Genomic DNA, 26013 nt, shown 5'->3' with positions numbered 1-26013 from the left:
CCGTCCGTCCGTCCGTCCATCCGTGAAACTGTCTAGTTTTTGCAGGTTTCACATTTAAAGTCTGAGTGTTAAATTTATTTATTTATTACTTTAAATCTTAAAAAGACTCAGAAGTTGAAATTGGTAAATTTGGCCATTTTTGTGTGTACGAAACTAACTCAACTCAGCTATTAAATTAACGTAACTTTTTAATAGTTCATGTAGGTCTTAAATGTAAATAATATTGATTTTAAATAGTCTCCCTGAAACGTTCAGAAACCCTGATCGACCAAACAAACGACCCCCCCAGCTGCCCCTCTGTTAAAATGTGGAGATGTTTTTGTTTCTGTATTTCTTGGTGACGTTGGATCAGGTCATCTTAGAATCTCAGCAGCGTTCGTTGTATTTTACACCCTCTGGTTAGTCGGGCCTCCCTTCTCCTTCCTCTGTCCTCCTCCGTTGCTGTCCTTCCCAGGAAAAAGGGGCCGAGTTGCTGCAGGCAGATTCCTGCTGTAAGAACTCACATTCCTGGAGAGCATCAGGAAGCCCCAGGCTAATACATCTCACTTCTAGAATTACGAACCATCTGAGGGCTGCAAACACCAGCCTTTCATCCTGTCTTTGTCTCTCTTCCTTGTTTGTCTCGCTGTCACTTTCCTGTCTCCTTGTCTCTTGTTCTCCTCGTCTGTGTGGAAAAGCAAGAGGAAAACCTGGAGCAGAGAGATGGGATTGTTTGGTTTCCTCTCCTCTTCCCTGCAGGACGTCAGAGGAGTAATGACCAAAATAAAGAGAGACTGAGGGCACCTCTCCTTATGTTTCCATTAAACTCATTTTCCCTCTTTTTCTGTCGCTCACACACGTCTGCTGCTGCGGCACGTCGGAAAATGAGCAACACTCCATGTTGCCGCCTCGGGAGTGTTCTGGGAAAGATGAGAGCGGCATCGCTCTTGACCGGCCTGGCTGGTTACGTAAACCCTGCCAGGTACTGTGAGAGCGAGCTGAAGTTAAAATCAGTGATTCTTGTTTCTCCAACAGCTTCATGTTGACTAAACCATTAAATCAGAAACTGCGTACAAGCACAGCTCAGCAAATTAGGATGTCGTGAAAAAGTTCAAAGTTTATGCCGCTCATTTCAGAAAGGGAAACTTGTTTTTTATAGATTCACTAAACACAGACTGAAATATTTCAAGCCTTTATTTCTTGTAATTTTAATGTCTGTGGCTTACAGACAATGAAAACCCCTAACCCAGAATATTACAAAAGATCAATACAGAAGGGTATATTTTAAGTCAGGCTTCTGAAAAGTGTGTTCATTTATATGCACTCAGTACTTGGTTGGGGCTCCTTTTACATGAATTACTGCATGAATGAGGCGTGGCATGGAGGCTCTCCTGTGTAAAAATACCTACAGTATTACAATATTTACACACAAACATAGAATCAGCAGGAATTACTCCTACTGACGCTAAAATAATTATACAGATTATTACAGCTGTCTGTAACATATGTTCCATTCTTTTATAAGACTGAGATCTAAGAGGATTGTGTTGTTTTCAAATCAGAAATGTTCGTACAACATTAAAAAGCCTTTGTGTTGCTGTTAGTGGAGGAAAGAAATGGAACAACTTGTGAAACGATTCACCAGTTCAAAAACAGGTGCAAAGAAATGATTTTTGCAAAATATGTCAGCCATAGGAATTAAAACAAACTGAGGTTCATAAGCACAAAAAAATATAATTATTTTTAGTGCAGCTTTAGAAGGAAGCTGATATTTGTGTTTTGAGGACACAAATCAAGGGGTGGGATTATACAAGTTATTTTGTGCATTGGTGCAATAAATGTATGTATGTCATTAATATCTGAATAAACTAAACTAAAACAAGCCTGAGTCTGTTTTTCCCTCAGACTGTACCAGGATGTTTTTGTAGGTACCAGAACCAGGAAGCAAAATAAAACCCGTTTTGGTCTAAATCAAAGCGGAACATTGAGCATGTTAGATGTTCAGTTATCATGCAGGATGTTACAGAACAAATAAAGCTCTGTGTTTCGGTGACACAAGCAGTATAAAGACAAAAGGTCAGACCCACTTCTGTGGAAGATCTGGGTTTATTTTAGTAGATTCTTGTTCTACCACTGAAGAATGAATCTTCATCTGTTTTCTGTCACCTTATATTAAGAATTGCATTTTTGACCACTGTCGGTCCAGCAGAAATTGACAAGATTCTTTCGAGCCACTAATGCATCCCTACCTAGAAATCTTTAGTCCTCAATGTGTTGACATAGGAAAGTGATTCTTTGGCTACATTAATAATACAATCCTTTACCAAAAGGTGATTCTTTGAATTTAAAATGTTGTTTTTATAATGTCAGTGAGAATCCCTCATGTTTTTAATGTAAAACAAGCTGCAGGCGTGACTTGAGGTTGGTTGAGTGTTTGATGGGGCTGTGTTGGTTTGTAATGTTGAGCTGCAGAGGATAACAGGCTTCCTGCTGTGTGACGGTGCAGACAGCGTATTGTTGTGTGCCTGTTGGTTGCGGCCCTCTGCTGCAGCAGTGATTAAGACCTGTTGAGGGTGAGGTCACTCCTGGAGCGCAGCAGGCGGACCATCACAGGTGTTTATAGAGAAAACGGGTCAGCAGTGAACACTGGGAGATGGTAATGTAATGGCTTTTCAGTGCAGACGGCATTCGCCTGAATGCGTTTTATTTTACAAGGCCTCACCCTAGAATGAATAACTAAATAATTGGCTTTACAGGCTGTCTGTGTGAGGGTTTGTATGTATCAGCTGTTTACGTGCACGCCTTCTTTCACAGTCTGTGGAATTTGAATGTTTTTCAGGTCCAGATGAGTAAAGAAAATGATATCGGAGCATGGAAAAACACTTTCATCTCCAGACCTGATTCTGTCCCAATTTCGACATGTCACATCTCCCTCCATCTACCCCTCCATTCGTCTATACGTCCATCTATCCATCCATCCTTAGTTTCTGCAGCTTTTTCAGGTTGCATTCTTCAAATGTGACTTCCTTGGAAAAATCTAAACTTAAATTTAATTCAATGCATGGAACAATGGATAAAACATGGATTGAGAATTCTGGAAAAGCTTTGAAACGTGTTGCAACCATCGGTGTGTGCATGTGGGTGTGTATAAAGACAAATTAAACCCATGTGTTTGTGTGTGAAGCTGTAGGAGTTCGAGCACACATCCGGTTCACATCTCCATCAGGAATCTGTTGTATTTTTTTCCTCCTTTCATCACTGCAATAAACCAAATAGTTTCCATCTAAATATCCTCAAGATGTTGCTCTTTCCCTCCACCCAGCAGACTCCAGCCAGCCTCCATCACTCTCTCTACTTCCTGTAAATATTGAGCGACTGTCATGTATTATACAGGCTGGCTTCATCTGCTGTAAAATATACATACTCTGTTTTCAACAGGCGAGGAGGAGGAGAGTAAATTTGTGCCACATGTATAACACAAGTCTTGTAGCACGTGTCTGGGTCCGTTTGTGTTTTTATTGATTTAAAAGAGAAAAGGAGCGCCTGCGGCAGTAATGGAAACTTGTTTCAGCACTATATCACTGCTGAAAACGACAGGCCGCGCCCTGCAGGAAGGAGCAGGATATTTGCTTTTCTCTTCCCTCTTTCCGGGCTGGTATTTGTTGTTGTCGTGGCCTGTTGCCTCCCCTGCATCCTATGAATGTGTGAGGTGTCATTAAAAATGCATGCGTTAGATATTGGAAGCTATAGGGATTTATTTCAGAATCCATCTCAGGGTGAATTCTTCTGTCCATATTGAAGGTAGATGTTAACAGGTGGATCCATGCATGGTTGGCCTCATGTTTTAAGTTATATTTGCTACTTCTATTCCAACCATTTGTGACTAATATTAAATCATTTTCTTACCTATATATTAGGATTCTTGCAGCTCTGCATTGCCTGAACACCACTTTTGTTGTTCTACTTTAGTCTTTGTTTTTGTTCTGTTCTTGGGGAGTTTTCTGGAGAGGACAATATGTCTGAATACAATCTGGATAATGCCCGTCCATCTCAGCAGCTTCTGAGTCAGCTTAGCAGCAGCCATATTTCTGTCAGGGCCTGATAACCATCTAACAGGCGTCTGCTGGCCTTAGCTTGGGTTATGGTTGTTTTCTTTACATCCATGAGTAGCCTGCAGCACAGTTTGCATACATGACCTAGGTCACTGGGAGCATTTATACATGTACATCAGTCTGTAGAGAAACATCCCAGGAATTCTGGAATTAAATGTAAAGTTACAGGTTCGATATTTAAGTCCTCTCCTAAAATCATTTTAATTCAAAGTAAAATTTCATTTTTTTTTTATAATGTTGATTAATGTTGTTGAAAGGTCAGAGCAGACGATGGCCAATATTGCATCGGTCCATCCATTGTCTTCCTCATATCCAAGATCAGGTCACGGGGGGCAACAGGTCATCCCTTTCATCATCAACACTCTCCAACTCATTCTGGAGTATCCCAAGGAATTTATTTGTAGTTTCTCCAGTGAGTTTTGTGTCTGGCCTGGAAAATTTTCCAATGGAAAGTTTCTCAGGAGGCATCCTGTTCAGATGCCTGGACCACCTCAGCCGGCCCCTTATGTTGCAAAAGAGCCGCTGCTCTTCTCAGAGCTGCCCCCCTCCCCCAGATGACATTATACCATGTTCAGCTGTTCGTACAGTTATATGCAAGTAAAAACAGCCTAGAAATGTCCAGCCATTAGACCGTTCAGGAAGGAGACGGGTTCTGTGTCCCAGAGCAAAAGAGCTTGAGAAGACGCTGGCTGAAGCTAGTAAATGAGTCCTATAGCAACATAGACTGAAAGGCCACTCGGAGAGGAAGACGCCATCACTCCAAAAGCCAGATTAGAGCTTGCAGATGAATTCAGGGACAAAGACATTACATTTTAGAGACATGTCCTGTTCTCTGATGAAACCACAGTTGAAGAGTTTAGCCATGATGACCATGGTAACATCTGGAAGCTTTCAAGCCTGAGAACATGATCCCACTTATGAAGTACAGGGTGGAAAATAATGTTCTTTTTATACAGTGAAAACCTGGTTTTCACTGTATTGCACAAATATGACAAACAGAACTTCAAAAGCAACTCAAAGACTGCAAACTGCTTCTGTCCCACAGATTTACATCAAAGTAGTTTTTCAGTTTTCTGATCTCAGCAGAGAAGTATCGGCATGTGGACCTACCGGCATCCTTTATGAACATTGTTCTGGATTTATTTTTGATACTTCCAGGAGGAGACAACAAGGAGAACATGCTGCCTCTCCGGCTATAACGATGCACACTCTTAGAAGGAAGAGGCTAAATGAAAGACACTCTGTCTTGTTTGTCTGCTACAGATACCTGACCCAAATAAGCAGCAGAAGATGAGTGGAAAAACTGCCAGCTGAGTCCGTTTGAATAAACACAAAGTTCTCTCATTGATAAAAAGCAACCTTTTCTCTCAATGTAAATACAATAACTTATAATTGGAGAGATGCTCTCCTGAATGGTTTCTATGGAAACATTAACTGTGGCAAATCCAGTGTGAATGGTCATCTGGCTTCGTTATAAAAGACACGAATGTGGACAAGAGTTGAGTTGCTTTTAGATGCAGAAATCTGTAATAAATCCCTTTATGTTTCTCAGGATTTTTATGTATTGATTAATAATTCTTCAGTCTTTTTTTGGCCTTTTGCCGCTACCAGATATTTGTTCTCGATTGGCTTTGTTCTTGGCTGCCTTCTTGGGCTGGTTTGAACTAATAGGGTGTCGGTCTGTTAGATCTTCAAGCTACCGCCCCCCTGGGACAATGATTGTCCAATCATCCTCCTCCTCTTGAATCCAACTCATCTGAACTCAGATTGAAGCCACAGTTGTCGCTGTCACTAATTTCTCGTTAGTGGGCTGTGTTTACGCCGGTGCCTCATTGATACCAGTTCTTGGCGTCTCCCAAACAGCTTTCAGCTCCATGACAACTATCATGACCTAAAAACCAGAACAAATGAAACGGAAAGCTAGAAAACTGTTGATGAAGACCACTTTGAGAAACGTCCACACAGAAATTTCAGCCTACTGAAAAGCATATACAGTTACCGTCTCGTATATACACTCAGTACTTGGTTGGGGATCCTTTTGCATGAATTACTGAATATTACTTTGTAGCATGTAGGCGATCAGCCAGTGGTTCTGCTGAGGTGTAACTGGAAGCCCAGGTTGCTGTAATAACGACCTTCAGGTTGTCTGCATTGTTGGATCTGGTGTCTCTCATCTTCTTCTTCACATACTCCATAGATTCTCCATGAGGTTCAGGTCAGGCCCGGTTGCTGGGGATACTATGCTCATTTAAGCAGGTGTTGGTACTGTTGGCAGTGAAACCAGTATCTCCATAGAGCTCATCTTCAGAAGGAAGCATGAAGAGCTCTGAAATGTCCTGGTAGGTGGCTACACTGACTTTGGACTTGGTAAAATCCTGTGGACCAAAACCAGTAGACATGGCTGTGGAAGCTTCACACATCATCTTCTGTGCGTCTATCTTTCTCCAGACTCTGAGATATTTATTTCTAAATGAAAAGCAAAACATAGTACCATCTGGAAACAGGACTTTGGACCTCTGAGCAACAGCCAGTTATTTCTCCTCCGTCCAGCCCAGTTATTTAGTCTTGTCTCTGGTTCAGGGGACAATGAATGTGTGAAGTTGTGCTTCATAACACCTCCATTATCCCTGTTTTGTTTGTGCGTCTTATTCTGCTTCACTCTTTTCCTTCCTGTGAAATCAAAACATTTGATTTTATTTTAAACACTTTTTCCTTCCACTTAGTTTTGCAGTCAGTGGAAGGTGTCAGTGACACTTCCCTGTGATTGTTTTTTATTGTTTTTATGTAATGTTTTAATTTCCTGAGAACCGCCTGGGTGTGAAATGAATCACCTTGAACTGAATTACTGACTTCATCTTCTTAATGATGCTGTAATGTGTTGAGTTGCACCTGAAAGGAGGGATTTAACAGTTGAAATCTGCTCTTCTGGTTTCCATTTGCTCTTTCAGTCTCCTTAATTTTTGCCAGTTTGCCACGTAGCCAAATAATCATTTATTAACCCGGTTCTGCAGCTGTTCTGGCTTGTTTTTGACTCTCTGGGTTCTGTTTCTCCCCCCGTAGGTCATGAGCAGCCGCTTCCTGCCCTATGAGACCATCGTGACCGATGCTGTCCTCAGCCTGGACGAAGACACAGTGTTGTCCACCACAGAGGTAACTCGTACAGTAGAACCTCAGAGCTGTCTTTCTGTTTGGCCTGGAGATTAAATATGGCTACAAACTAAAATCTCTACATTTTTAATCGTTATTCTGGTTTTTCCACTGATTTTTTTCATTTTTCCAACTTTATTCCTACGTTTCTCATGTTACTGTCTCTTCTTTTATCTGCAAATCCATCTGTGCCTGTCCGCTCCCCTAATTGGGACCAGCAGTGATATGGGCTTGTTGTTGTTCCACATGCTGTCGGGATCATTCCTGGGCTTGGTTTTTTTTTTTTTTACCAGGGCCGAGTTCTGGCGCAGCACTATGGGAAGCCATATGCTGTTTTGAAGAGCATAGAATTAGATCTCATAAAAAGGCTGTTGGTGCGGATCAAGATTGCAGGGAGAACCCCATCACCCAAAACTAATTCCACCTGTGGTCCTCCATTGAAGACAGCCGAGCACAAACTGTTCTCTGTGGGTTTAAAAGTCACAGTTTTAATGTCAACTGAGAGGAAAACGATCCATTTTTCTTACAGAGACGCTTTTAGGCTTTCATCTAAACAAAGTCTTTCTTTTTAACCTCCTCTTTACTCCAGGATTTCACATGAGGACAGTGATGGTTGGAGGAACAGGGTGGATTTATGCTTTTATTTCAGAAAGATAACCTCAGTAACTCCAGTTATAAGCACTGATTTAGTTTAATAAGAGAGAAAAGTAAATCAAACAAACATGGGCCTATGTGAAAAAGTATTTGCACCGTAAGCCCAACAACGGATTGGGCCAGCCTGGGCAGCTAGGAAGCCAGTAGTGATCATTGAAAATAAATCTTCTGCTGTGGAGAGTTTTTGGCCCATTTTCTGTTATTTTTGCAGAATTGTTTTAATTCAGCCACATTAGAGGATTTTGGAGGATTGTGTCACAGCACCTCGGTTGGATTCAAGCTTAGGCTTTGACTAGGCCACTCAAACTTTCATTTTGGGATTTTTTGATTCCTTGAGAAGTGGAGTTGCGAGACCATTTTAAATCATTGTCCTGCTGCATAACCCAAGTGCAGTTGACTATTTTGGCCCAGTCTCTTTCTTATTGTTGAACACTGACCTGAACTAAGGCCTGCTGCGCCTCAGGTGTTGTTTTTGACTCTGTGAACTCCTGGACGAGTCAACAATGTGCTGTTGGAGCAATTTTGGTAGTCTGACTCCTGCATATTTTCTCCAGTTGTGGATAATGGTTTTACTTTGCTTCGCTGGCGCCCCAAAAACTGAGAAATGACTGTCAATAACGTCGTCGCTGATGTGTTGCTTTCTGAGATCTTTAGGCCTACTTCATGTTGTCAGACAGGTTTTATTTAAGTGTACACCTATAGGTGGTTGTGGCTATGTAACCAAAAAATGTGGTCAATCCATTATTGAGCTTCTTAAACACACCTTTAAGGAGCCTTTCGATGTTTCTGTGATCATCTGCTGCAGGCAGCTGCTTCACTGGTGCTTCTCGTTTTTCCACATAAACATTTGAGGTCATTTTCCTTTTCTTTGTTAAACCTTCAGGCTGCCTCTTTTCATTCCCATCTTTAGATGGGATTTAGTTTCTGTGCAATATTCTGTGAACAGATAAGACAGAGTTGCCTGAAATGTTGAATTTCAAAGCATTAGGAGACAACCTTTGATGCCACCTTTTATCAGGGAGAGTTCATTATTAGTAATGACTTTAATTAGGTTCATGTTTGTAAGAAATCACTAGGACAGCTTTTAGTGCTGAGCTGCACCAATACTATGGATGTTAATCCTACCATGCAGGGAGCTGCAGTTATTATGAACAAGACCTGTTCAATTCATCAGTGTTGTTTGAATCCAACCTCCAGCTCAAAAATGTTAAAACTGAAATAAACTTGCATCCCCCAACATGAACTAGCCGCATTTATTAGTTTTTCACTAAATAAAATCTTCTAAAATGTTTTGTTAAAATTCAGCTTCCCAGAAAATATCATTTGATGTCAATTAAAATGTGATTTGTAATAAAGAAATGTCAGCCTGTTGAAAATTGTCCATGGACTGTGCAGTATATGCACATAATACTTTGTCTAACACACGTTTTCCTTCCATTCAACTTTCCAATAATATGTTAGAATACAACACGCGGAATAATCGCCAGCTTTTTCAATGACCCTGTGGAGGACGTCAATCGCTGTCTACCGGACAAGTCAGCGGTCTTCATGATTCTGTAGGCCAATAAGATTGTCATAGCATTATATTTCTGCATTATTAATACATTTTTAATTGGTTTTAGGTGCTATTCCCAACAGAAATCAAGGTTTAATTTTGCTTTAAGCCATAATCATCAAAATGTATCACTTTGCGGGTCATGAATATATATTATGTGCAAGTTTTACTTTTTGAATGGAATTACTGACATTAAGTTTTAAATCATATTTAATTTATAGAGATGTACCTATGATCTAAGTAATTCTGGAGGCTGAATGAGTTGTTGTGAAGAAACACTGGAAATAAATCTCCAACCCTAAATAGCTAACTTGGTAACTTGACTAGAGTCAAAGAGGGAAAAATGAACCTTGTTAAATATAAAATAAATAGGTTGTTTGTATTTCTGCGCTGTCAGAAAACCAACTTTGAAATTTGGACTCAAAAGCACCACGAGTTTGGTGTACTTTGGTCCAAAGATTTATGCACTGATATTTTGGCCGTTCTTACACAGCTGGTAAATAAACGGTTCAATCTCTACAACCGGAGATCTGGACTGGACTTCCCTCACACAAGGTGCATGCAGAACCGTGCAAGAAGGCACAACTCTACACACTGATTAAGGCTAAATGGAGAAGGTACAGGTGATCATTTTTAATATGTAAGATTAAAGCAAGTGAAAATGGGTTTTTCTTTCATTAATGTGCCCCCTCCCCAGAGTGTGCATGAACACCACACAAACAGATCCCCTCATTCATGACATGGGCTCAGTTTTAACCTTCACCTTAACCTATGGGTTGCTCATTTTGGATCAGTGAGTTAGAAATTGGTTCTGCCTTACTCTTAAGATGTGTAAAACACTTCTATATTCTGGGATTATTTTGCCATGACGTTGAAGTTCACAAGGAGGACCGTGCTTCCTTTGGGTTAACGTTTTGTCCATGCTTGTCTGTCCAGGTGGACTTTGCTTTCACCGTCTGGCAGAGTTTTCCGGAGCGGATCGTGGGTTATCCGGCCCGGAGCCACTTCTGGGACAGCAACAAGGAGCGCTGGGGCTACACTTCCAAGTGGACCAACGATTACTCTATGGTTCTGACCGGCGCCGCCATGTTCCACAGGTACAGCACCACTCCTAATCTTCCAGCAGCTCCTTCCCTCTCTGCTCTGTTCTTGTGGGATCACGGTTCTGCTCTGCTCTCCCTTTTGACGGAGCGCTGATCTGTAGTCCATAGCGTAGATGTGATGTTCAGATGAGAGCAGCCTCAGGAAACCAGTGATTTGACACTCGTGTTTTATATTGAAAGTCCATTTGTCTTGAACGCAGGCCTCTGTAGTTCCTACATGAAGCTCAGCTGAAGTCCCGTCAGCTTTAATATGACTTCAGTCTGCTGATGAGAACGGCGCATTAGGCTGAAGTCAGCCAATCATCTCAGCCCAGCGCTTAAATCACTTCTAATAAGTCACTCATCTGGCTTCCCAGGCCGTCTTGTATTTCCAGATTTTATTCTGTATCCCATTAACAATCTCTCCACCCACCCCTCACTCCCCATCTTTAAATCGGTCTTCCCACCTCTATCTGTCCTCCATCCATCAGCCCACATGTTCATTCACCTGATCCCACCTAGAACAGAAGCAATAATACTCCAACTCTGAGCTTAAATCTGAAACAAATGCATCCATCAACACCACCAGAGAGGTTTTGCCCCACCTGGCGCAGGCAGTTAAGTAAAGGAAGCACAAAGGTGTAGTTCCTGAATGAAATCCCAGACGTCCGTCGTGGAGAATGGGCAGTAATCCTGGTGTGTTTAGTTAGTAGTAGGAGTTTAAAACCATATTCCTAACCCAGGTCCTGTCTTTGCAGGTACTATCACTACCTATACACCCACTACTTGCCCACCAGCCTGAAGAACATGGTGGACCAGCTGGCCAACTGTGAGGACATCCTGATGAACTTCCTGGTCTCTGCCGTCACCAAGCTGCCGCCCATTAAGATCACACAGAAGAAGCAGTACAAGGAGACCATGATGGGACAGGTGAGAGGAATGGACTGGTCCAACAGTCCAACCACAAAGCAGAACATTATTACTGCAGTAAATCATGAAGCTTGTAACAGTTTCTCAGCGTTGGATCAGGAACAGAGTTATTATTTAATCCTCCTTGAATTCGTTCTTCCTCTTTCTGAGCCGTGACTCATCCTGTAGCCAGTGTTTCCTTTGAGCTGAAGCCAGCTCTCCCTGCTTCAGAACAGCATGATTTATTCTGCTAAAACACTTCAGTTGGGCCCATGGGGGAAAAGGACGAAAAACACAGAAACAAAGGAAGTTAGTTCCAGATTCCCAAAACTAGAATACGAGAAGCAGCAGCAGCAGCTGATTTATGGAGACGTTTTATTGTTAGTTGTTCCTTTGTGGCTGAAGACTGAATCAGACGGAGAAATATTACAGGTTCTTCGTGCCAAAGAAATAAAACAGTGGAGCCCAACGGCTTTCAGTACTAAAAATCAGAGATCATCATGGATAAAATGATTCAAGAGTAGATCTAAACCATTAAAGGCCATTAGCTTTAATAGCTGTTTATTCAATATTCAGTTGTTTAATTGTAGCCGTGTATTTATGGTCCTGGCAGCGTTCCCACACATTTTTCATTTGAACATTTCAGACTCAAAGGTTTCTCTGTGACTTTATGGCAAAATAATCTACAAAGAACAGGTGAGGCCAGTTCATTTAGATAGCACCATTATAAACAAGGTGATCCAGAGCGCTTTCCTGGATGTCAAAGGAAAGACTGAAGCAAAATATGTTAAAGGCATAAAAGAAACCAATGTTTCAAACACTTTATTAGTCAGATTTTTTGATCAAAAGCTGCTGTAAATAAATGCTTTCAGTCCTTATAGTTTCTGTACTTCTCAGGTTTCCAGGGAGTTTGTTCCAGAACGGAGGAGCATAGAAACTAAATGCTGCCTCCCCTTGTTTGGGTCTGGTCCTGAGTAGGCAGGGCTCTGTATGGTCCATATTTGACAAGAAACTCAATCATATAAACCATTTAGTGCTTTATGGACCAATAGCAGAATTTTTTTAAATCAGTTCTTTGACAAACGATGAGCTACAATGCAGTGATTTAAGTTGGTTGGTGGTCAGGACTCTGCAGCAGCCCGCGGATCAGGTCCAGCCCAAAAATACTGAAAATAAATGAAAGCACCAGTTCTGACAGGAAACCCTTTGATTTGGCAGTGTTTTTAAGACAATAGCACGCTGATTTAGTAACGAACTTAATGTGGTTGTCAAAATGTTGAGCCAAGAAACACACCCAGGTTCCTCTCACACTCTGTGATCTTGAACCTGGCATTTTGGGACCACAATTGATGGTTTCTGTCTTTTTAAGCTGGTTGAAATTCTTTGTTCAGGCTTTAATGATGAAGCGATGAGCAGGTGAATGTATGATGAGTAGGTGGATGAATGATGAGCAGGTGGATGAATGATGAGCAGGTGGATGTATGATGAGTAGGTGAATGTATGATGAGTAGGTGAATGTATGATGAGTAGGTGGATGTATGATGAGCAGGTGGATGAATGATGAGCAGGTGAATGTATGATGAGCAGGTGGATGAATGATGAGTAGGTGGATGTATGATGAGCAGGTGAATGTATGATGAGCAGGTGGATGAATGATGAGCAGGTGAATGTATGATGAGCAGGTGGATGAATGATGAGCAGGTGAATGTATGATGAGTAGGAGGATGTATGATGAGTAGGTGGATGTATGATGAGCAGGTGAATGTATGATGAGCAGGTGGATGAATGATGAGCAGGTGAATGTATGATGAGCAGGTGGATGAATGATGAGCAGGTGAATGTATGATGAGCAGGTGGATGAATGATGAGCAGGTGAATGTATGATGAGTAGGTGGATGTATGATGAGCAGGTGGATGAATGATGAGCAGGTGGATGAATGATGAGTAGGTGGATGTATGATGAGCAGGTGGATGAACGATGAGCAGGTGGATGTATGATGAGTAGGTGGATGTATGATGAGCAGGTGGATGAACGATGAGCAGGTGGATGAACGATGAGCAGGTGGATGAATGATGAGTAGGTGGATGTATGATGAGCAGGTGGATGAACGATGAGCAGGTGGATGAATGATGAGCAGGTGAATGTATGATGAGTAGGTGAATGTATGATGAGTAGGTGGATGTATGATGAGCAGGTGGATGAATGATGAGCAGCTGGATGAATGATGAGCAGGTGGATGAATGATGAGCAGGTGGATGAATGATGAGCAGGTGGATGAATGATGAGCAGGTGAATGTATGATGAGCAGGTGGATGAATGATGAGCAGGTGGATGAATGATGAGCAGGTGGATGAATGATGAGCAGGTGGATGAATGATGAGCAGGTGAATGTATGATGAGCAGGTGGATGAATGATGAGCAGGTGGATGAATGATGAGCAGGTGGATGAATGATGAGCAGGTGAATGTATGATGAGCAGGTGGATGAATGATGAGCAGGTGGATGAATGATGAGTAGGTGGATGAATGATGAGCAGGTGAATGTATGATGAGTAGGTGGATGTATGATGAGCAGGTGGATGAATGATGAGCAGGTGGATGAATGATGAGCAGGTGGATGAATGATGAGTAGGTGGATGAACGATGAGCAGGTGGATGAATGATGAGCAGGTGGATGTATGATGAGCAGGTGGATGAATGATGAGCAGGTGAATGTATGATGAGCAGGTGGATGAATGATGAGCAGGTGGATGAATGATGAGCAGGTGGATGAATGATGAGTAGGTGGATGAACGATGAGCAGGTGGATGAATGATGAGCAGGTGGATGTATGATGAGCAGGTGGATGAATGATGAGCAGGTGAATGTATGATGAGCAGGTGAATGTATGATGAGCAGGTGGATGAATGATGAGCAGGTGGATGAATGATGAGCAGGTGGATGAATGATGAGCAGGTGAATGTATGATGAGCAGGTGGATGAATGATGAGCAGGTGGATGAATGATGAGCAGGTGGATGAATGATGAGCAGGTGGATGAATGATGAGCAGGTGAATGTATGATGAGCAGGTGGATGAATGATGAGCAGGTGGATGAATGATGAGCAGGTGGATGAATGATGAGTAGGTGGATGAATGATGAGCAGGTGAATGTATGATGAGCAGGTGGATGAATGATGAGCAGGTGGATGAATGATGAGTAGGTGGATGAATGATGAGCAGGTGAATGTATGATGAGTAGGTGGATGTATGATGAGCAGGTGGATGAATGATGAGCAGGTGGATGAATGATGAGCAGGTGGATGAATGATGAGTAGGTGGATGAACGATGAGCAGGTGGATGAATGATGAGCAGGTGGATGTATGATGAGCAGGTGGATGTATGATGAGCAGGTGGATGAACGATGAGCAGGTGGATGAATGATGAGTAGGTGAATGTATGATGAGCAGGTGGATGAATGATGAGCAGGTGGATGAATGATGAGCAGGTGAATGTATGATGAGTAGGTGGATGTATGATGAGCAGGTGGATGAATGATGAGCAGCTGGATGAATGATGAGCAGGTGGATGAATGATGAGCAGGTGGATGAATGATGAGCAGGTGGATGAATGATGAGCAGGTGGATGTATGATGAGCAGGTGGATGAACGATGAGCAGGTGAATGTATGATGAGTAGGTGAATGTATGATGAGTAGGTGAATGTATGATGAGCAGGTGGATGTATGATGAGCAGGTGGATGAACGATGAGCAGGTGAATGTATGATGAGCAGGTGGATGTATGATGAGTAGGTGAATGTATGATGAGTAGGTGAATGTATGATGAGTAGGTGAATGTATGATGAGCAGGTGGATGAACGATGAGCAGGTGAATGTATGATGAGCAGGTGGATGTATGATGAGAAGGTGAATGTATGATGAGTAGGTGAATGTATGATGAGCAGCTGGATGAATGATGAGCAGGTGGATGAATGATGAGCAGGTGGATGAATGATGAGCAGGTGGATGAATGATGAGCAGGTGGATGTATGATGAGCAGGTGGATGAATGATGAGCAGGTGGATGAATGATGAGCAGGTGGATGAATGATGAGCAGGTGGATGAATGATGAGCAGGTGGATGAATGATGAGCAGGTGGATGTATGATGAGCAGGTGGATGAATGATGAGCAGGTGGATGAATGATGAGCAGGTGGATGAATGATGAGCAGGTGGATGAATGATGAGCAGGTGGATGAATGATGAGCAGGTGGATGTATGATGAGCAGGTGGATGAATGATGAGCAGGTGGATGTATGATGAGAAGGTGAATGTATGATGAGCAGCTGGATGAATGATGAGCAGGTGGATGAATGATGAGCAGGTGGATGAATGATGAGCAGGTGGATGAATGATGAGCAGGTGGATGTATGATGAGCAGGTGGATGAATGATGAGCAGGTGGATGAATGATGAGCAGGTGGATGAATGATGAGCAGGTGGATGAATGATGAGCAGGTGGATGAATGATGAGCAGGTGGATGTATGATGAGCAGGTGGATGAATGATGAGCAGGTGGATGAATGATGAGCAGGTGGATGTATGATGAGCAGGTGGATGAATGATGAGCAGGTGGATGAATGATGAGCAGGTGGATGAATGATGAGCAGGTGGATGAATGATGAGCAGGTGGATGAATGATGTATTGGATGGAGGGCAACTCACTGAGATACTAATCAGATCTCTGGGGTTTTGCTCCTGTTTACTATAAACAAATGTGATTAAAATGTACTAAAAGATTTTCTCCTTTTCCTCCACCAGTCTTCGAGGGCGTCCCGCTGGGCCGACCCGGACCATTTCGCCCAGCGGCAGACCTGCATGAACAAGTTCGCCAGCTGGTTTGGCGCCATGCCGCTTGTCCACTCCCAGATGAGACTGGACCCTGTGCTTTTCAAGGATCAGGTCTCCATCCTCCGCAAAAAATATAGGGACATCGAGAGGCTCTGACAGGACCGCCGCCCCCTCGGGGGAGACTCCACGCAGGGGGAGGCGCGCGATAGAGACTCCACGGAGAGTCGGAGGAAAAGTTGGACGACGGCAGGATGGACAGGGAGAGACGTTGCTCTGTCTTCCACTCAGCACATTGCCAATGACCACAGCGCTGCTGCTGCTCCCTGGACCTGATCCCTGTGGGAATCAAAAGGAAACAAGCAGATGGAAATTAAAACAATGCAAACAGAGACAAAGTGAGAGACAAGCCAAACAGTACTGTATGTTTCACAAACGTGCAAACACACGACGCGCACTACTGACGACAAAAACTGTTGGATAGAATATTTTTTTGTACAAGGTAAGGATCACTGCATCGAAGGGAGACTTTCCAGCTTTCCCTGCACATGTGCAGGATGGTAGAAGAGGGGAAGGTGTTTGATGGCTAACCACCGCTTGTTTCTCCCTCATCTGAATCAGGACCTGGAACTGGACATAGGACTGATAAGGCTGTTAGCACCAAGCGTTATGTTTTCATTTTCAGTGACTGACACGTATCCATCTGTCCGATCCTCGGCTCATTCCTTCATGTTGTTTCCTAACAGCCTTTTATCTCTGAGGTAGGTTAGGAGGATGTCTCGTTTCATGACCCATTTTCCTCCCGTTCGCGCTGCAGTCCTCAGCTTTTCACATTTTCTGCTCGTTCGGGTCTTTGCGTGCGTCAAGAGCCGTGAAAGGTTGGCTCATCCAACTATAAGCTTAAAGCAGAGAACGTTTCTGGATGGAACGGAGCAGAACGGTGTGTTCAAACTCAAACCTTTCTTTCTTTCTGCATGGTCCCTGAACACTATCCTAATGGAGTAAAAATGCAGTCCTCTGCAGGTCTTTTGGTGACCACCACCGTTTCTTTTTTAGCAGTGCTTGTTCAGTGCCATTCTGACCTCTAAGTCTGCCTTCGTCGTTGTTTACTGCACATCACGTTACCTAAACGATCTTGTTTTTACGCGTTGCTGCCATTTTTCTTTTTATTTTGTTCTCCTTGACATATCAGAGGACCTCAGAGCCATTAAATCGACAAAACGGTTTTCCCCTCCATTTGTCAGGCCTCAATTAAGCATTTCATTTAGGGAACTGTTATTGTTCCGAGCCCGTGATGAAGCGTCTTGTTTGGGGGGGAAACGGCGACCTATGAACGTGACTTTCACCTTCCTGTTGCAGCTTGACCAATCAGCAGATCTGATTGGCTGTAAGAGAAAACTGCAGTCAGACACTTGAATAACAGCCGCATGCTTTTAGTGGCCTTTCAGTCATAGTTTTCTCAGCTTTTTTTAATTCACTAATCTGTCTCACATTTAGCCGGGCTTTTATTTTTTTATTTAGTCGATGCAAAATGTTCAAAACTTCAAGCCTTCTAACATGTCTCAGCATATCAAACCCAGCAGGGTTCTCACTGTTTCCTCTGTCACTTCATATTATGTTTTACATTCTGAGACTTTTCACTTGTTTTATCATCCGTTTAATGTAGAGTGTTCAGCCAATAAAGACGATGTGAATCTGGGATCAACGTGCTCCTGATTTAGGCCCCATCTGGTCCCGAGTTAATCCGATACGTCCGGATCGGCATCAAGATAAATTCACCCCTTAGTGCTGTACCTTGAACCTTTTACCATTTGGTCAGTTGTAACCACAAGCTTTGATTCATTTTATGTGACCAACACAAAGTGACATATAATTGCAAAGAGAAGCTCAAGTCTGAAAAGTGCGGCATGCATTTTTTGTATTCATCCTCCGAGTCAATACTTTCCAAAAACACCAGTATATTTCTACCAAATTTGCACATCTTGAAACGCCACTTTCTGTCCAGCTTCCCTGTCAATGCTGAACCAAAGTAGCCTTATGCTGCCACCACCATGCTTTACAATAGAGATGTGCACTTTGTAGGCACCAAATTGTGGTCTCATCTGAGCAGAGATTATTCTTCCACGTGTTTGCTGTGTCACCTATACGTCTTGTAGCAAACGGGACTCCTTATAGGTTTGTTTTTGCCACATTAAGGTCAGATTGGTGGATCTCTGCAGCTCCTATACAACAAAGTTGGTTCTTGCTTGGACATTATACTTAATAAGACAAGAAGACATAGATCACACAAGAAAAATGTTCTGCCCAAAATAAGCATCAAGAAGAAAAACAGCTGGGAGATAAATCAAGTCTGTTCTTGTGGAGCACGTACAGGAATGAATGCAGGTGGTTCATGTTGTTTTCTAACCTGCTTTAAACTTCTCCACATCTTCATCCCTGACCTTTCTGCTGTGCTCCTTGGTGTTCATGATGCAGTTCATTCACTCATGCTCTCTAATACATTCACAGAACATCTGCATTTCAATTAAATCAAAGCACAGGAGAACTATTTACTAATTAGGTGACGACTGAAGGCAATCGGCTGCTTTATTTAGGGGTATTAGACTTAAAGGGGCTTAATTCACATGCATGCCACACTTTCCAGATTTGTATTTTAAGAATAAATTGGAAACATAATTCATTTTCTTTCATTTCACTCTTATGGACTACTTTGTGTTGGTCTATCATCAAATCCCAATAAAATATATTAAATTTTGTGGGAAAAAGGGGTGTGAATACTTTCCAATGCACTGTACACAATCTGAGAACATTAATCCTGCCGCTCTGAGGGGAGTTGGTGATATTTATTCGGCTTATTCTCTCCTTGCTGTGCAAATCAGTCCACACAGATGCCGATACACGGCTCATATGCCGTCTCCCTCTGCATCGGTTTTCCCAGGGAAACATCCATCACACTCTAATGTATTCCTAATACAGAACCGGGACAGTTTTAATCTCCCAAAAACATCGCACACGCCACTGATCTAGAATTGAATCGGGCCGCACCATCTCGGCTCTCCACGGGAGTCAAATTATAACGTCCCAGTGAAGACTTAGGCAGCTGGGTCCCTCCTCCGAACCAGATGGAAACTATTTCATCCTCCCCTCGTGCATTACAGTAATGGCTCTGAGGCTGCGATGCCGTTCTGTTTAAACGAGCTTTTTCACACCGACAGAAACTTTCTGTTCCCAGACCAGAGGGTGAGTGTGATGGAGCAAACTGAGGGAAAGAGACGCTTCGGTTTTAATTTCATGGTGGACCCAGAATGTACCGGGCCGAGTGTTTAGAGGGGGACCCAGAACGTCCCGGGCCGTGTTTAGAGGGGGACCCAGAACGTCCCGGGCCGAGTGTTTAGAGGGGGACCCAGAACGTACCGGGCCGAGTGTTTAGAGGGGGACCATGAGTCTGTTCCTAATTTGTGCCTTTTATCAACAACTGAGTTCTGCTCGGAACATAACCGGCATCATTTCCACTAACCCAAACATATCCTATGTTTTTGGACACTGTTACCGTGGTGACGACAGCTTCCCGTTTGTTGGACTGCTTATGTGATGATTCCCGTTGATTTGTGAGGGACTCTGGGAAGCCGGGCTGTCCTGATGCCTTTCCTCCCTCCTACCCTGTAATTAAGAGAAGACTTTTATAGAGGCCACAAATTAAATAGATAAATGACAATTTTGTAAGAATGATTTATATAAAAAAATAAACTCATATTTGATTATATTTGAGTGTCTGTGCAGTTTGTTTCGGAATGCAAATGGAAAAACATTCATTTCTCTAAACGTTGTACCCTTATGTACTTCAGAAAAGCCGACTTTGTGTCAAATCACCTTCATTTTCTTTTTACCTTGTTTCTTTATCCTTCCGTTCTTTGTTTCATTCATTAACTTGCCTAATGTCTTCCATTTCATCGGTTCTTCCTTTCTTCTGCCCTTCAGTACGTAATTTCACATGTCCCTATAATGTTGTGTCCAAGAAAACCTCTTCATTGTGCACCTCGTCAAACCAAACCTATTGAAAAGTTTAGTGGAAGGAAAAAGTATGGTGGCAGCATGTTTGTGAGGACCATCAAGCAAAGCGTATTCAAGAAGAGCGAGATTCACAAGATGTGTGCTGCAGACAGATGTATCCAGGACATGGTTTGTGTCATCAACAGTCATGTCCATTTTGTTAAGCTAGCCATGAACCAGAGACGATGCTTGAAGTCCAGTGTACGCCGACATCTAGCAGGATATTTTAGAGTACGTCATACTTCCTTCCGCTGACAAGCATTATGGAGATACAGATTTCAATTTCCAGCAGGACATGGTACCATCAGCACACAGGGCTAAACCCTACAGAGAAACTATGGCGTTTAGGTCAGCCAATAGACATCAGTTCAGGGGAGCTCAATGCCGTTATTAGAGAAACCTGGGTTTGCAGTACACCTCAGCGGGGCTACAGACTGGTCTCCTCTGCACCGCATCGATGCAGTCATAAAGCAAAAGGAACCTTGTCCAAGCATCAAGTGCATTTATTGCACAGAACATGGCCATACTTTCCATTCTCCAATGTAATATGCTAGCTTTCATTGGCTGTAAGGACAACCATCACAATTACCAGAAACCCACTTGATATATTTCACTCTGTGTTTACTGAAGCTACACAAGTTGCACTTCTTGAACTGAATTAGTGAAATAAATTAGCTTTTTGCTAATATTCTGAATTTACCTGTTTTGTGCGTAACAATTGGGCACAAATATTAAATCAATGAGCTCCTGCTAATTCTTGACCATGTTATTGAACACATCTTTAATCTGCAACCACTACTGAAAGAAGTCATATAAACAGATATTCAGAGGATTAATCTTGATGGGAGGCTGCTGACAGAAGAACTGAACGAGTCTCTGCTTCTTTTCTGCAAACATCCCAGCTCAATAAATGCTTTATTTTCTCTCCCACCTTTTACTTGCGACGAGCGTTTGCATGAACAAGCACTCAGGTACGGACCTGTGGCTCAGCTGCACGAAAGCACTCTATTTGTACAGTAATAATAGTCCTTCAGTGCAACGTTGCCCTCTGAGATATAATAACCACCTCTAAGTTAGACCGCTGAGGACGGCTTTATTAGTCACCGCTCAGAACATTGATTTTTCCCCTGCACGGCTCTAACACAGCAGCTGTCCCTTCTGCGTCTCCCTGTGGACCATAGCTCTGTAACCCGGCTCAGATATGACCCCTCCCCTTGGCTGTGAATTATTGAACAGAACCCAGCGATGCTCCCTGCAGATCTGCGTCATGCGAGTGGAGCCGTGTGACGGCACATGTGCAGAGATTTAGGCTCACGTTTCATGTTTCCAATGAGCTCCTCTCATCTGTCCTGTAATCCGACGTCTTGCTCTTCAGATCTATAAAAGAAACTCAGAGAAAAACAGAACTCCAACAGAGACTGAAAGCTCCACATGATCAGAACAGAACCTAGATCAAGCTTTGGACAACAAAAAAGCAATTTAAATTGAAGATTTGACATATTTCAGCTGTATAGAAAGCTTTTTCCATCTTAATAAAAAAGAAATATCAGTGGGAACGTACTGACCTGGTAGAAGCTGCCAGCAGGTGACTTTCAGGTGGAGACATGAGAAGTAGAGATGTTTATTAATGAGTGCAGCCTTTTTAAATTAGGAATTCCTTTGATGGGGCTCGTTGGAAATTCAAATTAAAATAGCTGGTGCTCTCTGCAGGTTCACTGCAGCAGGGAAAGTGCAGCTCAGAAACGGATTCCTCATGCAGCTTCGTAATCTTCTGGAAATAGCGAAGCTTGATTGAAGAATTTCAATTAGTTCAGTGATTTACGTTTTCATCACAGCAGTGTTTTAGACCAGATAAACAGCCGTATTTCAAGTTTAAACTGTAAGCAGAAGTTTGCATTAATGTCAATTAAAAAAAATAATCTTTAGTGCATCAAATCTGTGCAAAAGTCTTCAACCATTCATCATTTGTTTATGTTTTCCATCCAAGGAGCCAAACTGGTCCAGCAACTTCCTCTTACTCCTACCAAACCATCTACCGAGGAATGTTGTTCAGTAAACAGCGCCTTGCAAAAGTATTTATACTGGCAGAACTTTTCATTTAGATTTTTTGGGATAGGCTAACAAAACGTAGTGTGTAGTTATTAAGGTTTTGGGTTAAAAAACCTAAACCAGGCTTTGTGCATATGTACTCAGCACCTTTTACTCTAAAACCCTGCAAACCTACCAGCACACAGTCGTCCATCTAAGCTGACAGGTCAGGCAGGGAAAGCATTAATCAGAGAAGCAGCCAAGAGGGCTGGCTCATCAGAAATTAAATCCTGCTGCAAAGAGTTGATTGGTAAACAATATTAAAATCTTTTTCTCTGCATAAAACTATGATCCTGTTTTCTTAAAATTACCACTATGATTCAAATGAAAGACTTACCCACAAGGGCTTTTCTGGCTCCGGTTCTGATAATAAGCCTCTTATGATGCTCATAGATCCCTCCTCTGTGTGTTGTTGAGTCCTGGTCTGGTTTACAGAATGATTTCTAACAAAACATGAAACAACACCGGCTTCTTTTCTCTGAGATCTCGAGAAGATTTATAGTTCAGCGGAACATTTGACAAGATGTTGTAAGGGTGGAGCAAGGATGATATTATTAGCTGTAAATACATTTTTACCACAGTGTTGCACTTTGAACAACTATTAAAGTCCAATTTGTTTAAAATTCAGTCTGTTTGAGGTATAGTCTGATGAAATATATCATGTGTCTATAATTTCTTCATTTAGCTACAGATACATAAAACATATTAGACCTTAAGGTTTAATAATGCTGATTTGAATACAGAACTGTTTCTGCCATCCAACACTCTGTCCTCTTCTGTCTCCCCTCGTTCTTCTTCTGTGGTTTCCAACCTTCATCTGGAAGCAAGCCGATTTTGCCAAAGTTCCAGTTTCTCATGTAAAGTGCGGTCGGTCTCTGTCCACTTAGCAACCTGCACGTCCCCGTCCCTCGTCCTTACAGATGGTGGACGTGTGTGTGGCTCAGCTGCGAACGGCCAGCATGGAGTTGATCTCCCAGATGAGGTTTCGGAGTTGGTCCATGATCTGCTTCAGCTGCTGGTTCTTCTGCTTCAGCTTCTGCAGGAAGAACATCACAACAGATGAGAGCATTGGTTGAGAAATGTTACCTGTTGGGCGCGGCGCTGATGGTGTAGGGGTTTAGCCCGCGACCATGTACAGAGGCTACAGTCCTCGATGTGGCTGTCCCGGGTTCTCGGACCCGGCGACATTTACCGAATGTCTCCCCTTCTCTCTACCCCCTTTCCTGTCTACCTACTGTCAAAAGGCCACAAGTGCTGAAAAAATATCTTAAAAAAAAAAAAAAAAGAAATGTTATCTGTTTAGGTCAAAGGTTGTGCTTTAAAAATCTGAACCCTGTTTGAAAATCCAAAATAAGTGAAGTTGTTTCAGAAAACCTGAAACAGTAACTCAGGGTTCATTATGCCGTCTAGAATCTGATTGGAGGACCTTCTTGGTTTGGACAAATATGGAAAACAGAATATCTGTCCACCCAACCGTTTGTTTGTCCAAGCAATAGTCCACCCTCAATCTGCCCACCCATGTATCCATCTATCTGCCCACCCATGTATCCATCTGCAGATCCATCTACCCATGCATCCATGCTGGTGTGTTCATCCATCTCTTCACCTGTTCGTCTCCATTCTACTCAAGCATCTGTCTCCTAACATCTCCATCCCTCCTATAGCCCAACCATCCCTCCAACCATCCAACAGCCCAACCATTCCTCCAACCATAAATTCAGATTCTTTGGAGTTAATAAAAATCTAGAAGAATCCTGGCTGTAAATAAATAAAATAAATAAAATCCACCTTCAGCTTCAGATATTCAGAACAAAAACCACATTTCCACATAATTACTGAAAAACACATACGTTGAGTTTGTCAATCGACGCCTCAGCTAATTGCTGTAGCTAAACAAACGTCTGGCCTCCTTCAGGAGAACAGAGAGGAGCAAGTAAGCAAGCATACCTCCCAGTCAGTCAGGGCTTTGTCCCCTGATTGTCTCTGAATGCTTTACCAAGATCTCGGAGTCAACAGCTGCTGTGGAGGCCAAAGCCTTTATGCATAAACTAATAATGGGTCCTTCACCGGATGTACCGGAGTCAAATTCCTTGTTTGTATGCACGAACTTGGCAATAAAGCTGATTCTGATTCACTGCTGCTGCAGATGGAGACTCTGAAGAATAAAATCAAGCACCACGGCCAAGCGTGGGCCGCATTAAAAAAAAGAAATACCTCGAAACAGCTACGTTTGGAAGGTTTGGGCAAATTTAGCAGCAGGGGTACATCAGAGAGAAACTGAAATCCAGAGAGGGAGAGGAGGAGGAGAGGAGCAGTCTCACGCAGGAGCTCCTGTATCTGCAGTGCAGTGAAATCTATTAAGATTAAATCCATCTCGCTCTCAGTAACACTCCTTTAGCCATGACTAATTACCAGCCATTTCTACGGCGCAGATAACACCTTGAGCGATCAATTTCACACACCTCTCTTAATATCAGCTGTTTAGCTGATTGTCCTTGAAGATATTCCAGAGTGGAACATTTGGAAACCCTCCAGTCTCTTCCTCAGGGAGGATTTCTAAACGCTTCCCAAGCTTCTGTGCTCTCTTCAATCTCAGAGATGTTCGCTTTGATTCTGAGCGCCTTTCTGCATAGCTGCAACTGTGTATTTTATAGGATTTGCCTCATTACTCCAACAAGTGAGACCTGAAATAACCATTTTCTCTCTATTAATGAGATAATGCCTCTTTGTATTTCCAATAAGTATGTAAACAAAGAATACTATTGTAGTTATAATTGGAGCAGTTTTACTTCAATCCTAGAGTGTTTAACAAGCAGCATCATCTTATCCTTAGATTCAATATCCTTAATGCTTTCTCTAAAAGCAGGCAAGAAACTGCTGATTTTTCATAATAAATGGCTCCATGGCATATCTTGATATATAAATAACAAGGCTGCTATTATCCCAGAAATGATTCTGAAACCTCAGGGAAATGTAATATTCATTCATAACCTCATAATTAGTGCACCTCTAATCCTTCACACCTATAATGTGATATTCTGAAGAATGCCTCACAACAGAGAGCAAAGCAGCAGAGGGAAAGGAGCCATTAGCTGTCTGTATTCTGTGCTATTTAGATGCATTTCCAGTCTGCAGCAGCCCTGCTCAGACATGCGGAGTGACCAGTCAACAACTCCTGAAAGCAGGCTGGATGTATCGTCTAAGCTGGAGTCTCTGAGGGCTGCCAGCAGACTGGAAGACTGGCTAACCTGCTTCACACAGTAAAACCGCCCGCAGACTCCAGCAGGCTGCAGGAAGAGGAGGAGGAGGAGAGAGCAAAGCGGCACAGTGACCCGAGCTGCAATCCAAGCGGTGACTGGCACGCTTAGAGTCAGGTGCAGTCATGTGTGGAGGTATGCATGTACTCCAGGATCTGCATGCATGCACTGCTGTGTACGTCTATGTGAGACCTATTCACATTTTATTTGGCTCCGACTGATGCATTGAAGTCTGAACTGCTGCAAATATGAACAGCACTGTGCAAAGGTCATGGTGCAAAGAGGTGAAATACAAAATACTTGTCCATAACTGAGACTATTTATTTTTCTTTTAGTCCGTGATCTCCACAGTCCGC

General features: G+C 42.7%; 2 protein-coding genes across 3 annotated transcripts in view; one reads left to right on the top strand and one right to left on the bottom strand.

Annotated features, from left to right (window-relative positions):
• Positions 1-17961, top strand: part of ext1b (exostosin glycosyltransferase 1b) — a 154464-nt gene extending 136503 nt beyond the window's left edge. For both annotated transcript variants that reach the window (XM_047384463.1, XM_047384464.1), the window contains 4 exons: positions 7152-7241; positions 10384-10544; positions 11288-11459; positions 16236-17961. In XM_047384463.1, coding sequence (XP_047240419.1) covers positions 7152-7241; positions 10384-10544; positions 11288-11459; positions 16236-16421 — 609 coding nt within the window. In that variant the 3' untranslated portion in view covers positions 16422-17961. The remainder of the gene's footprint in view (positions 1-7151; positions 7242-10383; positions 10545-11287; positions 11460-16235) is intronic.
• A 4908-nt stretch (positions 17962-22869) lies between these two features.
• Positions 22870-26013, bottom strand: part of med30 (mediator complex subunit 30) — a 55503-nt gene continuing 52359 nt past the window's right edge. The window contains exon 5 of the mRNA XM_047384465.1: positions 22870-23436. Coding sequence (XP_047240421.1) covers positions 23341-23436 — 96 coding nt within the window. The 3' untranslated portion in view covers positions 22870-23340. The remainder of the gene's footprint in view (positions 23437-26013) is intronic.

This window comes from Girardinichthys multiradiatus, chromosome 13 (assembly GCF_021462225.1).
Source record: "Girardinichthys multiradiatus isolate DD_20200921_A chromosome 13, DD_fGirMul_XY1, whole genome shotgun sequence".
Classification (NCBI taxonomy): domain Eukaryota; kingdom Metazoa; phylum Chordata; class Actinopteri; order Cyprinodontiformes; family Goodeidae; genus Girardinichthys; species Girardinichthys multiradiatus.
This window is presented reverse-complemented; position numbering and strand designations above follow the sequence as displayed.